The 17,067-nt window shown below is 42.1% G+C and overlaps 1 protein-coding gene across 3 annotated transcripts in view; it reads right to left on the bottom strand.

Annotated features, from left to right (window-relative positions):
- The window catches only part of ADNP2 (ADNP homeobox 2), a 41,790-nt gene extending 25,351 nt beyond the window's left edge, over positions 1-16,439 (bottom strand). Inside the window, exons 1-2 of one of the 3 annotated variants that reach the window (XM_003122295.6) lie at positions 16,336-16,439; positions 2,840-2,960 (exon numbers count right to left, since the gene is read on the bottom strand). In XM_003122295.6, the coding sequence (XP_003122343.3) occupies positions 2,840-2,947 (108 nt within the window). In that variant the 5' untranslated portion in view covers positions 2,948-2,960; positions 16,336-16,439. Of the gene's footprint in view, positions 1-2,839; positions 2,961-7,315; positions 7,586-13,657; positions 14,070-16,335 lie in introns of those variants that run through there. The other 2 variants (XM_005660559.3, XM_013993971.2) reach the window with 2 other exon arrangements.

The raw sequence follows: 17,067 nt of genomic DNA, 5'->3' as shown, positions 1-17,067 counted from the left end.
CAATTTGTATTTCCTCGCTATACATGCCAGCCATATATTCTCAAGTTATAAAAAACGATAAAACTACATGAGAACATAACTTACCAATAAAGTGTGACTATGACCTTAATTTTTAAACCTTTGTAAGACTGCATGTATTAAATGAAAAACTCAGAAAAAACAAAACAAACAAAAAAAACCTGGAGCTCCCATTGTGGCACAGCAGAAACCAATCCAACTAGTAACCATGAGGTTGCAGATTCAATCCCTGGCCTTGCTAGGTGGGTTAAAGATCCAGCATTGCACTGAGCTGTGGTGTATGTTGTAGATGGGGCTCAGATTGCTGTGGCTGTGCTGTAGGCTGGCAGCTGTAGCTCCGATTTGACCTCTAGCCTGGGAACCTCCATATGCCGCAGGTGCGGCTCTAAAAAACAAAAGAAGAGAAAAAAAAAAACCCTATTATACCAAATATGCATCCTCATCTGCTGATTACTCTAACAATACTGGAAAATTAAGTTAGGGTCTTCTGATAATGAAATATAAATAATTCAACACATTCCCGTCAAAGGTCAAAAACAAGTGTATATTTCAGGAGTTCCTTGGTGGCCTATAAATTAAGGATTCGGCGTTGTAGCTGCTGTAGCTCAGGTTCGATCCTTGGCCCAGGAACCTCCACATGTTGTAGGCACAGCCAAAAAACCCAACCAAACAAAATAAAAAATACACAAATATATTTTGCAACTAATGACTATAACAAGTCCCTCTTAAAAGTAACTGTAAAAACTGGAACAGCTTTGGAAATAAACTCAGACACCTATGGTCAATTAATCTTTGACAAAGGAGGCAAGCACATAAAAAGGGAAAATGACAGTCTTTTCAGCAAATGGTGCTGGGAAACCTAGACAGCTGCATGTAAATCAATGAAACTGGAACACATCCTCACACCATGCACAAAAATAAACTTAAAATGGCTTAAAGACTTAAATGTAAGACAAGACACCATCAAACTCCTAGAGGAGAACATAGACAAAACATTCTCTGACAACAACCTTACAAATGTTTTCTCAGGTCAGTCTCCAAAGCCAATAGCAAAATAATAAGATAAAATAAAATAAAATAAAATATAAACCAATGGGACCTAATCAAACTGACAAGCTTTTGCACAGAAAAGGAAACCGTTAAAAAAGCAAAAAGACAACCTACAGAATGGGAGAAAATAGTTTCAAACGATGCAACTGACAAGGGCGTAATCTCTAAAATAGACAAACAACTTACACAACCCAACAGCAAAAAAGCCAACAACCCAGTGGAAAAATAGGCAAAAGACCTGAGTAGACATTTCTCCAAAGAAGATATACAGATGGCCAACAAGCACATGACAAAATGCTCAACATCACTGATTATTACAGAAATGCAAATCAAAACTACAATGAGGTACCACCTCACACCAGTCAGAATGGCCATCATCAATAAGTCCGCACATAGCAAATGCTGGAGACGATGTGGAGAAGAGGGAACCCTCGGGCACTGTTGGTGGGAATGTAAACTGGCACAACCACTATGGAAAACACTATGGAGGTACCTTGGAAAATGATACAGAGAACTACCCTATGACCTAGCAATCCCACTCTTGGGCATGTATCTGGACAAAACGTTCCTTGAAAAAGACATATGCACCCGCCTGTTCTTTGCAGCACTATTCACAATAGCCAAGATACGGAAACAACCTAAATGTCCATGGACAGATGAATGCATTAAGAAGATGTGGTACATACACACACACACACACACACACACACACACACACACACACACACACACAATGGAATACTACTCAGCCATTAAAAAAGAACAAAATAATGCCATTTGCAGCAACATGGATGGAACTAGAGACTCTCATACTAAGCGAAGTGAGTCAGAAAGAGAAAGACAAATACCATATGGTATCACTTATATCTGGAATCTAATATACGGCACAAATGAACCTTTCCACAGAAAAGAAACTCATGGACACGGAGAAGAGACTTATGGTTGCCAAGGGGGAGGGGGAGGGATTGGGATGGACTGGGAATTTGGGGTTAATAGATGCAAACTATTGCCTTTGGAATGGATAAGCAATGAGATCCTGCTGTATAGCATTGGGAACAAGATCTAGTCATTTATGACGGAGCATTATAATGTGAGAAAAAAAGAATGTATACATGTATGTGTGACTGGGTCACCTTGCTGGACAGTAGAAAACTGTAAACCAGCTATGATGGAAAAAATAAAAATCACTAAAAAAAAGTAATAACAAGAACTGAAACAGCTCTGGAATTCCCACTGTGGCTCAGTGGTTAATGAACCCAACTAGTATCTATGAGGACGTAGGTTTGATTCCTGGCCTTGCTCAGAGGGTTAAGGATCTGGCATTGCTATGAGCTGTGGTATAGGTCGCAGACTTGGCTCAGATCCCACATTGCTGTGGCTGTGGTGTAGCCTAGCAGCTACAGCTCTGATTTGACGCCTAGCATATGAACTTCCATATGCCACAGGTATGGCCCTAAAAGACAAAAAAAAAAAAAAAAAAAAAAAAATCCATAATCATACAGTCTACCTGCCTCTCTTATGAAGCCCTGCCTTGCCTCCCACTACTCAACAACAACAACAACAAAAACTGCAACAGCCTAAAGTAGCCCACTTTAAGTTAAAAAGACATGAAAAAGAACAAAAGCTGCTCTTATGCCTCATTTCAAGTCAGCAGTTTCCATCTTGAGGCATCTTACTCATTCTTCAAAAAAACTCCCAGTTTAAATCTCTCCAACTTCAGTATCTCCGATATTACTGTCTTCTCTTTACCTGGTACTTCTAGTCCTCTTACCTTCAGCAACTCCTTGCAGCTGTCAAGTCCAATATCCACAAGAATGCTTTTCACCTTTTTTCGTACCTTCCTGATGTTGTCGAGATTCTCCACAGGAATTTGAAACATTTTTGAAATTTTCCTTAAAAGGGAAGAAAATGAAACTTTAATCAGCGCATATATATACACATATATGTGTATGTATGTATGTACATAAATATAAATACATACATATATGTAATTTTTAAATAGGTTGGTAAAGCAGAGTAATTTTCAACAAATCATTCTGGGACAATTCACTATCCACATGTAAAAGAATGAAGATGGACTCTTTCCACACACAAAAATTAACTCAAAAATGGACCATACATTTCTGTGCACAAGTTTTTAAAAGCTCTCAGAAGAACAGAGAGGCATAAATCTTCATGACTTTGGATTTAGTAATGGATTTTGGCTATGACACAAAAAAAAAAAAAAAAAAAAAAAAAAAAAAAAAAACAACCAAACACAAGCAACAGAAGAAAAAATAGGAGTTCCCCAAGTGGCTCACCAGAAACAAATCTAACTAACATCCATGAGGACACAGGTTCAATCCCTGGCCTCGCTCAGTGGGTTAAGGATCCTGTGTTGCCATGAGCTGTGATGTAGTTCACAGATTCAACTTGGATCTGGCGTTCCCGTGGCCATGGTAAAGGCCTGTGGCTACAGTTCTGATTCAACCCCTAGCCTGGGAACCTCCATATGCCGCAGGCGTAGCCCTAAAAAGACAAAAAAAAAAAAAGAAAAGAAAGATAAGTTCGACTTTATCAAAATTTAAAATCTATGTGCTTCAAAGCAAACCACCAAAAAAGTGAAAAGAGAATCCACAGGGTGAAAATATGCGTAAATCTTATTTCTGAAATTTGAAGGAACTTATACAAAACATGAAAGGAACTCTCATAACTCAATACTTAAAAGACAAAAAAAAAAACCTTAAAAATGGACAAAGAATTTGGATATTTCTCCAAAGACAATATATACATGGCTATTAAGCACACAGATGCTAAACATTAGTTATGGGGAAATGCAAGTCAAAACCACCATAAGATACTACTTCACACCTACAGGGATGGTTGAGGAAAGAAAAGAAAAGAAGGAAGTGCTGGCAAGGATACTGAAAAACTGAATCTCCAATACATTGCTGGTGGTAATGTAAAATGATACAGCTGGTTTGGAAAAGTTTGGCAGGTTCTCAAAAGCATTCAACATATATGCACCATATGAACCAGCAATACCACCCAAGAGAAATTAAAACATGCATCCAAACAAAACCCTATACAAGTATGTTCATAACAACAGTACTCATAATAGAAAAAGTAGAAACAACCCAAATGTCCATCAACTGATAGGTACAGTGTGGTATACCCATACCATGGAATATTAGTTGGCCATTAAAAAAATGAAATACATGGCATGAAACACCAATGCATGTTACAATGTGATGACCCTTGGGGAACATTATTTGAAGTGAAAGAAGTCAGAAAAAGGATCACATATTATATGATTCAATTTATATGAAGTATCAAGAACAGACACACATAGAAAAAAGTAGAATACTGGTTGCTTAGGGCTGAAGAGGACTGGAAGGTGACAGCTAACTGGAAGAGCATTTCTTTCTGGAATAATGACAATATTCTAAAATTGACTGTGGTGATATACACACAACTGTGAATATACTAAAAGCCTCTGAACTGTACACTTTAAATGGGTGAAACGCATGATATGTAAATTACATCTCAATAAAGCTATTTTTAAAATAGCTGAAAAGGCATAAGGTTAAAATGAATCCTGTGGTACTTGATCAGACAGGAGATACAGCTGTGACCTTATTATTTTTAATATATACATAGATGTAAAATAGTGTGTGTGTGTATTTGTTAATGTGTGTGTATATATCATATAGCTCTGTCCACTGCAAAAGCCTGGTAGCAGTTATACACCCTTTGAGCAGTGAGCAAATCTTCAGACCCAAATCTTACTTTCTAAATACCATTTTCTATTAAAAGGAACTAGGGCTCCTTAAAAATGGCTGATTCTAGGGCTGGAGCATGGAAAAGACAAGATGGGCCTAGAATGTCTTATGCCAAAAAGCAAGGAAGTTGTTCAAAAAATGATGAGACAGGAGTTCCCGTCGTGGCGCAGTGGTTAACGAATGTGACCATGAGGTTGCAGGTTCAGTCCCTGCCCTTGCTCAGTGGGTTAACGATCCGGCGTTGCCATGAGCTGTGGTGTAGGTTGCAGACGCGGCTCACATCCTGCATTGCTGTGGCTCTGGCGTAGGCTGGTGGCTACGGCTCCGATTCGACCCCTAGCCTAGGAACCTCCATATGCCACAGGAGCGGCCCAAGAAATAGCAAAAAAAGACAAAAAAAAAAAAAAAAAAAAAAAAAATGATGAGACATGTCAAAAGGACTCAAAAGAAGTCAGCTTGAGGAAGTTCCCACAAGCCAAATACGGGACATGTGGGCATCAAACAATGACAGTATCAGATTATAACCTGTGGCACTGAATTTCTACTCCCAGCCCACATGCTCTCCTTAAAACATGTCCTTCACTCCTTTCAAAAAATAGGAGTATCCATGCTCCCACCCTTTGAATCTGAACAGAACTTTGTGGTTACCTAAACCAATAAAGTATGGGAGCAATAATGCCATGTGAATTCCAGGCTAGACCATAACAATACCGTACATTTTTCCTGTCCTCTGGTACCACTACTCTTGGATCCAGATACCATACTGTGAGAAGCTCAACTATATAAAAGTGTTCCACATCAACCACCAAGAAATGAGAGTGAAGATGCTCTAGAGCCTGGGAAAGCCCAGATGAAGCTCCAGAAATGGTAGAACATAAATGAGCCATCTCCCCAGCTCTCACCTCAACTCCTGACCCAAAATTAGAGCTTTTTTAATAGAATATTTTATCCTACAGTTTTGGGGTGGTTTGGTATTCATAAATAGTAACAAAATATAGCCCACTAGAATAGAAACTTAAATTCATGGTGATATAAAATAATTGAGTGTTTAGTGAGAAATTAGATAATCTGAATGGTTTCCAAGCACCTCCCCACAAAATACTCATTAATAACCAAGGAGAAAAGAGTAATTCACAAAAGTCTGGCAGACAAATTCAATTAAGACACAATGTACAAAATAACTAAATTACAATATTCAAAAGTGTCCAGATGATACAAAGAAGCACTACTCATAACGGCCAAAATGTGGAAATAATCCAAATGGCCATAAAATGATGAATGGATTAAAAAAAGATGGCATATCCACACTACAAAATACTATCTGGCAATAAAAAGTAACTAAGTACTGATGCATGCTACAACAGAAATGAGTCTGAAAAACATGATGCTGCATGAAAGAAGCCAGGTGCAAAAGTTCTCAAGTGGTCTGATTCCATTTACATTCAGAAAAGACAAAGCTAGAGATAGAAGGTAAGTGAGGCATCGGCTGGGAGTGTAAACAGGTAGTAAATGTACATGGACACATTCAGGGGGAGTGTCCAGATGATCAAAGGAGCACTATTCACAATAGCCAAATGCTCTAATGTCAGCTTGTGTTAATGCCTATATAACTCCGTAAGTTTACTAAAAATCAATGTATTATACACTTTAAAAAAAGTCATGAAAAGAAAAACTACGGAACTGTTCCAGATTGAAAAAGATTAAAGATAACTAAATACAATATGCAACTTTAACAAGATTTTTACTATAAACGATGTTACTGGAACGAATGGCAAAACTTCAATGGGGTCTGAGGATTAGACAGTAATAATATATGGATTTCCTGATTTTGATGGTTGTGTTCTGAATAGAAAGTTCCTACAGTAGTAAACAGATGATATTTGGGGTAATGGTATCTTTTTTGGCAACTTACTTTTAAATGATTCAGAGGAAAAAGTTCTTTGTACTATACTTGCAACTTCTATAAATCTGCAACTATTTCATAAGAGGTTTTTTTTTCCAGAAGTGCCAGGACTAGGAGTCGAATCCAGATTCAGCTGCTGGCCTACACCACAGACACAGCACACCACAGACACAGCAACACCAGATCCGAGCCTCATCTGCAACCTACGCTGCAGCTTGTAGCAATGCTGGATCCTTAACACACTGAGTTAGGCCAGGGATCAAACCTACATCCTCACAGATACTATGTTCTTAACTTGCTGAGCCACAACGGGAACTCCCCAAAAAGTTTTTTAATGTGCAAGCTCTAAAAGCTAAAAACAAAATCAGTTAAATTCGAGTTAAAGAAACACCAGGCAAGATAATAAAAGTCAATTTTTTTTTTCGTCTTTTTAGGACTGCACACATAACATATGGAGGTTTCCAGCTAGGGGTTGAATGGGAGATGTAGCCACTGGCCTATGCCACAGCCACAGCAACGCCAGATCCGAGCCGCATCTGCGACCTACACCACAGTTCACGGCAATGCTGGACCCTTTACTCACTGAGCCAGGCCAGGAATCAAACTTGCGTCCTCCATGAATTTCTGCTGAGCCACAAGGGGAACTCCTGAAAAGCAATTTTTTTATGATCAAAACAGTAACTTTTAAAGATTGGTAATATCAACTGGTAATGAAGATAAGCAAAAAAACCCTGTAATTTCTACATGTTTAGAGAATAACTGGCAGTATCTCCCAAGATTTACTGATTTATTGATTTACTGATTTATTTATTTTGCTTTTTAGGACCGCACCCGCAGCATATGGAGGTTCCCAGGCTAGGGGTCTAATCACAGCTACAGCAGCTGACTTAAGCCACAGCCATGTCAACTCGAAATCTGAGCGACCTACACCTCAGTTCAAAGCCATGCTGGATCCTTAACCCACTGAGGGAAGCAGAGATCAAACCCTCATGGTTCCAGGTCAGATTCATTTCCACTGCGTCACAACGGGAACTCCTCCGCCAAGATTTTAAATAATAATTTCTATGAGTCAGAAATTCTACTTCTAAACCTTCTTGTAACCCTTCCTTCCTTGAGGATAATCTTGATGCCCCTCCTAGGAATCGCCCGAGTGGTCACTTTATATTTATTTCACTGCACTCTCCTCACTATGTTGTAATTATCTACTTACACACCTGTTTTCCCTACTGGACTGAACTTCTTCAGGGCAAGAATCATGCTTTCTTTGCATATCTGGGCCTATCACAGAAGTTCAAAATAGAATGGCTCCATGGAGGGCTGGAGAGTTAGAGTCCAAGACATTCCAAGTGAATAGATTAACATTAAAAAATGACTAAGGTAATGGAAGACAGTCCGAATATATTTGGCAAAAGCTAAGTAAAACAAAAAGGTGGTGGAGTTACTGCTGTGCGCAGCAAGTTAAGGATCGGCATTGTCTCTGTGATGGTACAGGTTCAATCCCCAGCCTAGCGCAGTGGGTTAAAGATTCAGCATTGCCACAGTTGTGGCCTAGGTTGCAGCTGTAGCTTGGATTCAATCCCTGGCCAGGGAACTTCCATATGCTGCGGGTGTGGCCATTCAAAAAAAAAAAAAGTGGACTGGAATAAAATGGGAAGTCAGGGCTGGTGGGGGGGGGTGGTAAGGAGGGTTAACAGCAGGAGAAATTTTTGGTGGGTAATAAGAAAACATGAAGTATTTGAGAAGGTGATTTGGAATGGGTACATTTTTCAGACAAGTTATCTACATGAAAAATATATCTCAGGCTCAGTAGAAGATCAGTTTGAAGGATCATTTCACAGGGAGATACAAAAATCACAGGAAATAAAGTAAAAAACACTAAAATTATCAACAATAAAATGCACTGAGTTGTTCTCATTGTGGCTCAGAAGGTAATGAACCAGACTAGTATCCCTGAGGATGGAGATTCAATCCCTGACCCCATTGATCTGGCATTGCCATTAGCTGTGCTATAGGGCGCAGATGCGGCTCTGATTCAATACCTAGCCCAGGAACTGCCAAATGCCACAGGAGCAGCCCTAAAAAGCAAAAAAAAAAAAAAAAAAAATTATGTTTTAAAAAAGCATTGAGGAGTTCCCGTCGTGGCGCAGTAGTTAACAAATCTGACTAGGAACCATGAGGTTGCAGGTTCCATCCCTGGCCTTACCCAGTGGGTTAAGGATCCAGCATTGCCATGAGCTGTGATGTAGGTTGCAGACGCGGCTCAGATCCCGAGTTGCTGCAGCTCTGGCGTAGGCCGGCGGCTACAGCTCCGATTGGACCCCTAGCCTGGGAACCTCCATATGCCACAGGAAGTGACCCTAGAAAAGGCAAAAAGACAAAAAAAAAAAAAAAAAAAAAGAAGGCATTGAATTGGGTTCTGGCCTTTAAAGCATAATTTCAAAGAGAAGCTGTTAAAAAACCTCATGGCATCACTAAAACTTTGGCACAAGGTCACTTTCAGTCCAGATTGGCTTCTTTGGCCAGAACAAGACTCACCAAAAATCTGATGCTTTCCACTCACTCTATCAGACTTGGTTATCATTTCCCCTGTATAGTTCCACTATCCTCTCTGCCCTTTGGGATTCTTCTTTCCCAAAAGTTGGCTGATAAATAGGACTGTCCAAGATTAAGACCATTATCCACATATATCTAAAACAAAGAAGCTAAACTCATTGCTTGGGAAGAAATCTGGACTTGCATAGCAAGTGCTGATCTTATCAGAGTTTTGAGATCAAGGAGTACAGGGACTGGTAGGCTCTCGGAAGCAGTGCAGGGATTGGCTGGTTTTCACAAGCTGGTCCCAAGGCTGCTACAGACTGGCTGACTTTCAGGAGGAAAAAACTCAAAGACTGGGCAAGTTTTAAAGGGCTCTCCAGTTACTTGTTCAAGGGCCAAGAAGTCTGTCTTTCTTGAAATTAGAGAATAGAGCTTTTTATTCTCAAAAGCCAGTGTCCCCATTCCCTCACCATTGTTACTGTGGTTCCCCCTCAAAAAAATAAGTACACATATCCATTGTTATTTCCTAAAAAAATTGTCCCCTTATTAGCAGTGTGCTGTTTTAAGGAAAGCAAGTAAAGACAACGAGAAATATAACACAGGTAATGGGAGTTCCCGTCGTGGCACAGCGGAAACAAATCCAACTAGGAACCATGAGGTTTCGGGTTCGATCCCTGGCCTCACTCAGTGGGTTGCCGTGAGCTGTGGTGTAAGTCAAAGATGCGACTCAGATCTGGCATTGCTGTGGCTGTGGTGTATGCTGGCAGCTGTAGCTCTGATTAGATCCCTAGCCTGGGAACCTCCATGTGCCCCAGGTGCAGTCCTAAAAACCAAAAATAAACAAAAGAAAAGAGAAGAAATAAAACATAGGTAGGGAGTTCCCGTTATGGCTCAGCGGAAAGGAATCCGATTAGGAACCATGAGGTTTCAGGTTCAATCCCTGGCCTTGCTCAGTAGGTTAAGGATCCGGCGCTGCTGTGAGCTGTGGTGTAGGTGGAATACGCGGCTCAGATCCTGCGCTGCTGTGGCACTGGTGTAAGCCGGAGGCTGTACCTCCGATTCGACCCCTAGCCTGGGAACCTCCATATGCCACAGGTACGGCCCTAAAAAGACAAAGGACAAAAAAAGAAAGAAAGAAAGAAAGAAAACATAGGTAAATCTCACAAGTTTCATTACATTAAATCAATTCCTCCAAGATCCTCAGTCTACTGTTGCTAATCACTTTGGGGAAAAGAAGCTGACTTTCACCATTTTTCCATTCTAAGAGATGCAAGATTCCATACAAAAGACCTAGTACTTTAAGTAGGAAAGAAGCTGTTCAATATTTCCAAATTTACAGATCCTCTATTGATGCTGTACTTTATATGTTCTTAGGTATTGTTCTGTTTGTTTAGGGCCACACCCATGGCATATGGAAGTTCCCAGGCTAGGGGTCGAATTGGAGCTGAAGCTGGTGGCCTACACCACAGCCACAACAAGGCCAGATCTGAGCCTCATCTGCACCCTACACGGCAGCTTACAGCAATGCCAGATCCTTAACCCACTGAGAGGGGTCAGGAATCAAACTCTCATCCTCATGGATACTAGTTGTGTTTGTTACCGCTGAGCCTCAAGGGGAACTCCTCTTTTCTTAGTTAAATCAGTATTTTCACCATTAGAAAACAGCTGACTAATGCAGCCACACTAATCTATCAACCTCAGTTCACAGTAAATTACCTTTAATTTCACAGTGTGTAGGAGACATGGAATTACCAAAAGTTCCACTGATGTGCCTAAGGAAAGTATTATTTCCCAAAGGAGTACTTAAGGGGCTTTTTTCTTTTTTTTTTTTTTTTTTTTTGCTTTTTAGTATCTTGATCATTTAAGAATATTCCATTATGGAAAAAATACACCACAAAAAGAAAGTCATTCAGGTAATAATACTTAAATAACATATTTTAAGCAACAGAACTTTCCTTCAAGTTCCTGTGAAATCTAAGTTCTAAAAAGATTTCACTTTAGAGGTGAAACCAAGCAGGGCCCTGTGGGGCTCCAGGACATACAAGCCTTTCTATGTCCCCCATTTCTTGTTTTTAAAGAATAACCTTCAGCCTCCAAGATTTTCCCTGAGTTCAAAGGGCAGGTTCAAACAGTTGCTAATCAGGGAAGGGCGGGGATGCAGAGACCACAGAGGAGCAGTCAAAAAACAATAGTGTAGCTTTGCGGCGGGGTCCGGGTCCCTCCTCAGGGAATATAGATAACAGTATTTTTGAGTTCTTCTGCAGAACTAAACCTCTCCCCAAAATGGAAGATATTAATGAAGCATTCTTTATTCGGGAAAGAAGAAGACCACCAGACCACTGAACACCAGCTTTGAGAACAATTCAAGCTTGCCTCTATCTTGATCCTTATCTGTGGCCCTATTTTTCAATCCCAAAACTATAAAACTACCTCCCAAGTTTTCCTAAGGGGACACAGTCTTTGAGGCATTAGCCTGCTGTGACCCTACTTTGCCTAGCAAAGTAATAAAGCTATTTTTTCTCCTTGGCCCAAAACTCTCTCCCCATTTCTATTCAGCACCAGTGAAGAGAGGCAGAGGCCGAGTTCCCGCAAGAGAAGCAACTCAGCACAATGATCTTAGGAGCAAGAATTCTGGAGCTGCACTGCCTGGGTTCAAATCAGCTCCACAGTTTACTGGCTGTGTGATCTCTGGAAGTTACTAAATTCCTGGGTCTCAGGTCCTTCCTGCGAAACAGGGAGAGCACAACCTACTCTGTGAAGTAGTTTTGAAATTCAATGGTTTAATACAAGAAAAGCACTTAGAACATTAGACTGTAAGTTTGCTATCATCTAACTCCAAAAATCTAAATGAAATGTCCCAACTATTAGAATACAGGATTTTGTTGGTTTTTTTAAGCAACTTAAAAAACATAATATTTATATAATATACAAAAGCACAATCCAAAGGTCTGGGTTCAAACACAAGAAGATCCCTTCCCAGACCTGAGGCCTTCAATAAGTCAGAACTTTCCAATCTTCTTACTTGTAACATACTAATAGGTGTGACACACTACCCTAACAGGTGTGAGACACACAGCTAACAAGTGTGTGACAGAGTAGAGCCACCGAGAAATGCTGGAGCGTGTCCCTCAAAGTGACTGCAACCATAAATTTATCAACAGTATATTACAAACCTGGGTTCAAATTAAAAAGGTGCTCCAAGATCTCTTCAACTAAAAACTTTGCCACAACTCCACCTTCATCTCCTATAACCAATTATCAATTCCTAACTCTAAATCCAGATCTCACATCCTTACCACTGCTCAGACGACTGAACGAGTCTCCTCTCCACTCCTGTCCATTGTCCAGACTAGTACCTTTCTACAGAGAGACACCTAAAGGCCAGTGGCTCAACCAAGTCCCAACTCCAACCAAAATATCAAGTTCCTTCATAATACTGCACACTCTCCAGTAATAACTCTAATTACACATAATTACTTGACTTGCAACCAAAGATGAACAAGCACTTTCTAAAATCCTCTCTCCCCAAAATGTCCCAAGCCCGACCCCCTAAGCCCTACTTACTCGGCAGCACCTGCCTGTGGTGCCGCCTGCGCCTTCCAGCACTTGTCAATCTGCATCCAAGCTCCGCTCCACAAGGATCCCTTTCGGGTCTAAAAAGGCTGCGATTACCCACTCTATTCAATTACAAAGAGTTCTAAGAGCATTCAGGCTAGCCTCCCATTCAAATTCGAAGAAAATACTTTCTACGGTTATCATTCTGTAACTGTGCACTATCTGAACCTGTGGTTACAATTTTTGACGTTCTAAAATCAAATGTTGAAATTCTGCTACTAACACGACACAGACTACGTCAACGCAGTAAGCGACAGCAAATGAAAAGTTAAAATATAATGTCAACATCTGCATGTCATCAATATTCGCCTGGGAAGCTCAAAAGTGTAGGAACTGGGGTTTGCAATAGATGTCCTCTCCTCCCGAGAAAAATCCGCCACAGGGCGGGCTCGGCATACGCGCACCTACACTGCCCGCGTTCGCAGTCGCTGCGGGCAGCTCCATCCCCATCCCCCCGCACAACAGCCCCCTTCTCTGACGGTGCCCCGCCCCCCCAGCCTCCTCTAACCCCGTCCGGTCCCCTGCCCCGCCCCCGAACCCCATCCCCGCCCCCACCCCACCCCCAGCCCCCACGTGACGAGAAGGGACGACCGGCGCCCTTCTGGCCGCGAACCCCGCGCTGGGAGAACGTCGCAGGATTCGTGCGGCTGCCGCGGGCCGCTGGCCACAGGCCGCGGACCGCTGGGTGTGGGCGGGGTGGGGTGGGGCGGGGCCGCCGCCCGGACTTCGCGGGCAGGGCCGGGGGCGTCGCCGCGGTCAGGCCGGGGTTACCTACCGCTAGGCGCCCGCAGCGCCGCCACGTCCCCCGCAGCTTTCGCAGCGCCCGCCGGGGCCCCGCGCCCGTCCTCCTCCGCCCCGCGCGGCGGGACCCCCGCTCGGCGCGCGCCCACCCCGCGCGACCCCGTCCCCTCCTCCCAGCTCCGCCAGAAAGAGAAAATGGCGCTCGATTGGCCTCCGGAAGTGACGCGTGCCCTCATTTGCATACCACTGCAGCCAGCCAATGGGGGGAGAGTGCATGGGACCCCCTAAGCACTGCCCCACAGGCCCCTAGGGGCCACTGCCTTAAGCTGAACTGGAGGCCCAGCAGTGGGAATGGGGGTCCGTACTGGAGCACCTTCCCTTGACACCCTCCTGCCACAGTAGACTGGCCTGTCAGCCTCTCACCAGCAACTGTACAAACTCTCGTGAGAGTGAGTGGGTAGTGACGTCATTAGAAGGGGTGGAGCTAGTGGGTCGTTCTTCACCACATGACCAATCACGTGGTTTCACCAGAGCCTTTACTTCATTTGCATGTGATGGGGTGGAGCTATTGGCAGCCCCAGGAATAGGTGACCCCGCCCACATCTCAGAACCAATGGGAAACCAGCTATGAGGAGAATTCTGCCCTGCCATTGGAGGATAGAACTTCTATCAGAACTTTGACAAGTATGCCCTTGATGGACACATCTTGGTGATTTGACTGGATAGGGTCTCCTGACTTAATGAATATTTTCTAAGAAAATTAATGTCACACCCTTTTTGAGAATTCTGATTTTTAGTTAGAGCTTCTTCGTGTTGTGTACATACATTTGCAAAAACTCTTAAATGGCATAAAAGTTCATCACTTGTCCCCAGATTTCTTAAAAATTGTGAAGCAATAACGTATTTCTCAAAATGACTGAGAGCTTTCAAAATGGCTTTGGGTCTTCATCCTTTGAGTCAAGTGCCCAGGAGGGAAGAGAAGGACCACATCGGCCTCAGGGAGCTTGCCCTTTAATTAGAGGCCTCATGCTGTGCGAACAACTTTAATTTATCAGGTACCTGTTCTATTTCCACTCCACAATGACCATTCCAGACCTTTCTCACTTCATTGAAGCTGCCAGGGCAATACCTGCTCCTCATCAGCTTCCTCTTCAGTAGAAGACCATGTCTCCTCCTTCACACCAAGACCATCAGTCCTGATCTCCTTAGACCTCCCCGCGCTACATACATACATTTTTCCTCAGCAACCATCCTGATCAGAGGATGCATTCCACTCGTGCTCACCAGCCAGTCCCCTCAACCTTAGGCCTTGTTTGCCCTGCACCACACCTCATTGTCAAGTTACCCCATTTCCATAATTTCAGCTTCTCTCTTTCTCCTGGTAACTTCTGCTCAGTTTAGCCCAGTGACTAAAAACATAACAGGTACTAAATAAATGTCTGAATTAATTTTAAAATTGTGTTAAATGCTGGGCTGATGTTTCTTAATCACAGTTTCCTTTTCTCCCTACAAGAATATGTCACAATTGAAGGAGAGTTTGCTCTTTATAATTATTTATGAATTATGACTTAATTTGATAATAAATCAGCAATAAATGAGTATGATGTCCCTATATAACTTTCTTCAAGAAATCATGAGTATGATGAAAAGTTAAAGCCTTCCATTCCCCCTTGATCCAGACAGAAGCGCTTAGTTCCACTTATCACCACTGTGATAAGCATCACATCACTTATCTCCACTTCTCACCACTGTGAGTTACCTCCTAACTATTGAACCCAAGAACAGATTTTAGTCCTCATCTTTTATTTGTAACCTCTTCCCTTTCCTGAAGCCCTTCCCTCCAAAATAACCTTTAATCTTCTTCACCTTCTCTGATTTGTCCTTAACCTTTAGCAATTTCCCTTTCTCAGCCCGTCCTTGAATGTTTGTCCCAGAATTCTACCCACTTCCGTTCTTATTTATCACCACATCCTATATGCCAGGCACTGTTCCAGTTATTGGAAACCCCATGCCTGTGTTTATTACTCTGCATACTCTTCCTTGTTAATCTCAACTACAGCTTCAAACTTCATCATTTCAATTCCAAATCAGTGTATCCACCTCTTTCCTAAGTTTCCAGTTTTAGTTTTCTGGCTGCCAACTGGCAGCTCCACTCAGGTGCCCCACAGGCTGAGCCCATCATCCCCTTGTCAACAGCCCTTCTAACAGTAAAGAGTATGCTCTTCTATCCTTTATTTTTCCAGCCTCCAGTTCTCTAATTGTACATCCTAATGCTCCTCAAATCTGTTCCCTCACCTGTAACCCTCCTACTACATGTGCATCTCCTGATGGGAATACAGGCACCCACCTGACCTCCAGCTTTGGCCTCTCAGGGATGCTCTCCAGTCTGCCATCTTAGAGATATAGCTAAAAGCAAATCTGACTGTGTCATTAACCTTACTTTCAGGCATTCCAACCCCTCCCAACAGGAGATCAGCACGGAACAGAAGCTCTCCAGAGTTGGCCCATCCCAGCCCATCTCCTGCTCCTGCAAACACTATGCAATGTTCATGGAATTCCTTCCCTCTCCACTACCTGAACTGATTTCTACCCCATTGCCATTTATGGTTGAGTTCTGCTGGCTTCTCTTCCAGGAAGATCCCCTTGCCCACCAGCACCACACATATAAACATGGCAAAATGGGAGGTTCTTCTTGATATTCCCAGAACTCACCATGCTGTTTTATCATCATCTGCTAATTTGTCTGTCTCTCGAGGATGCTGTACCAACAGGGACCATGTCTTCTGATCATCACTGTATCCCTGATGCCTAGGTCACTATAATAAACATAAATAATTACTTTAGTAAATATAATAGTTTTGTTAAATGTTGAATGAATTTTTTCTCCCAACATCTTATTATGAAATATTTTGAACATCCTAAAAAGTTGAAATAAATGTAGAGCAAGCACCATCACCTACATCTTACAATTAACAGTTTTGCTCTATTTGCTTTGTCACCCAGTTATCCAACTATTCATCTCTTGATCCATCTTTTCTTTTTGATGCATGCAAAGGAAAATGCAGACTTTGTCTATTGTGTCCCTAAACACTTCAGCATGGATATGTAACAAATGAAGTTTAAAACTACAATCAACAGCTTTGATGTTGAAAGGACTCCTCCTCCCCATGATAAAAGGAATGCACAATGTGACCCAGTGGGACTTAGTCATCAAATCATTCAAAATCAGAAGTTAGACCTGAGGATTTATATGTTAGTCATGTCACATCACTGTATGTTCTGCTTCTTCTCAACCTACTTGGTGTCAATATGAGTACAGATGCTTTGATTTTAGTTGTTCAGCTGCATCTAAAGATGCCTTGCTGGATTCTTCCTATTTTCTCATCCAATTTCTCTTATAATTAGCATCAGCTTTTGTAAATAATTGTCCATCATAAAGAGAGC

This window comes from Sus scrofa, chromosome 6 (genome assembly GCF_000003025.6).
Source record: "Sus scrofa isolate TJ Tabasco breed Duroc chromosome 6, Sscrofa11.1, whole genome shotgun sequence".
In the NCBI taxonomy this organism is placed as follows: Eukaryota; Metazoa; Chordata; class Mammalia; order Artiodactyla; family Suidae; genus Sus; species Sus scrofa.
The sequence above is the reverse complement of the archived record's forward strand: the minus strand, read 5'-3'. Positions and strand labels throughout refer to the sequence as shown.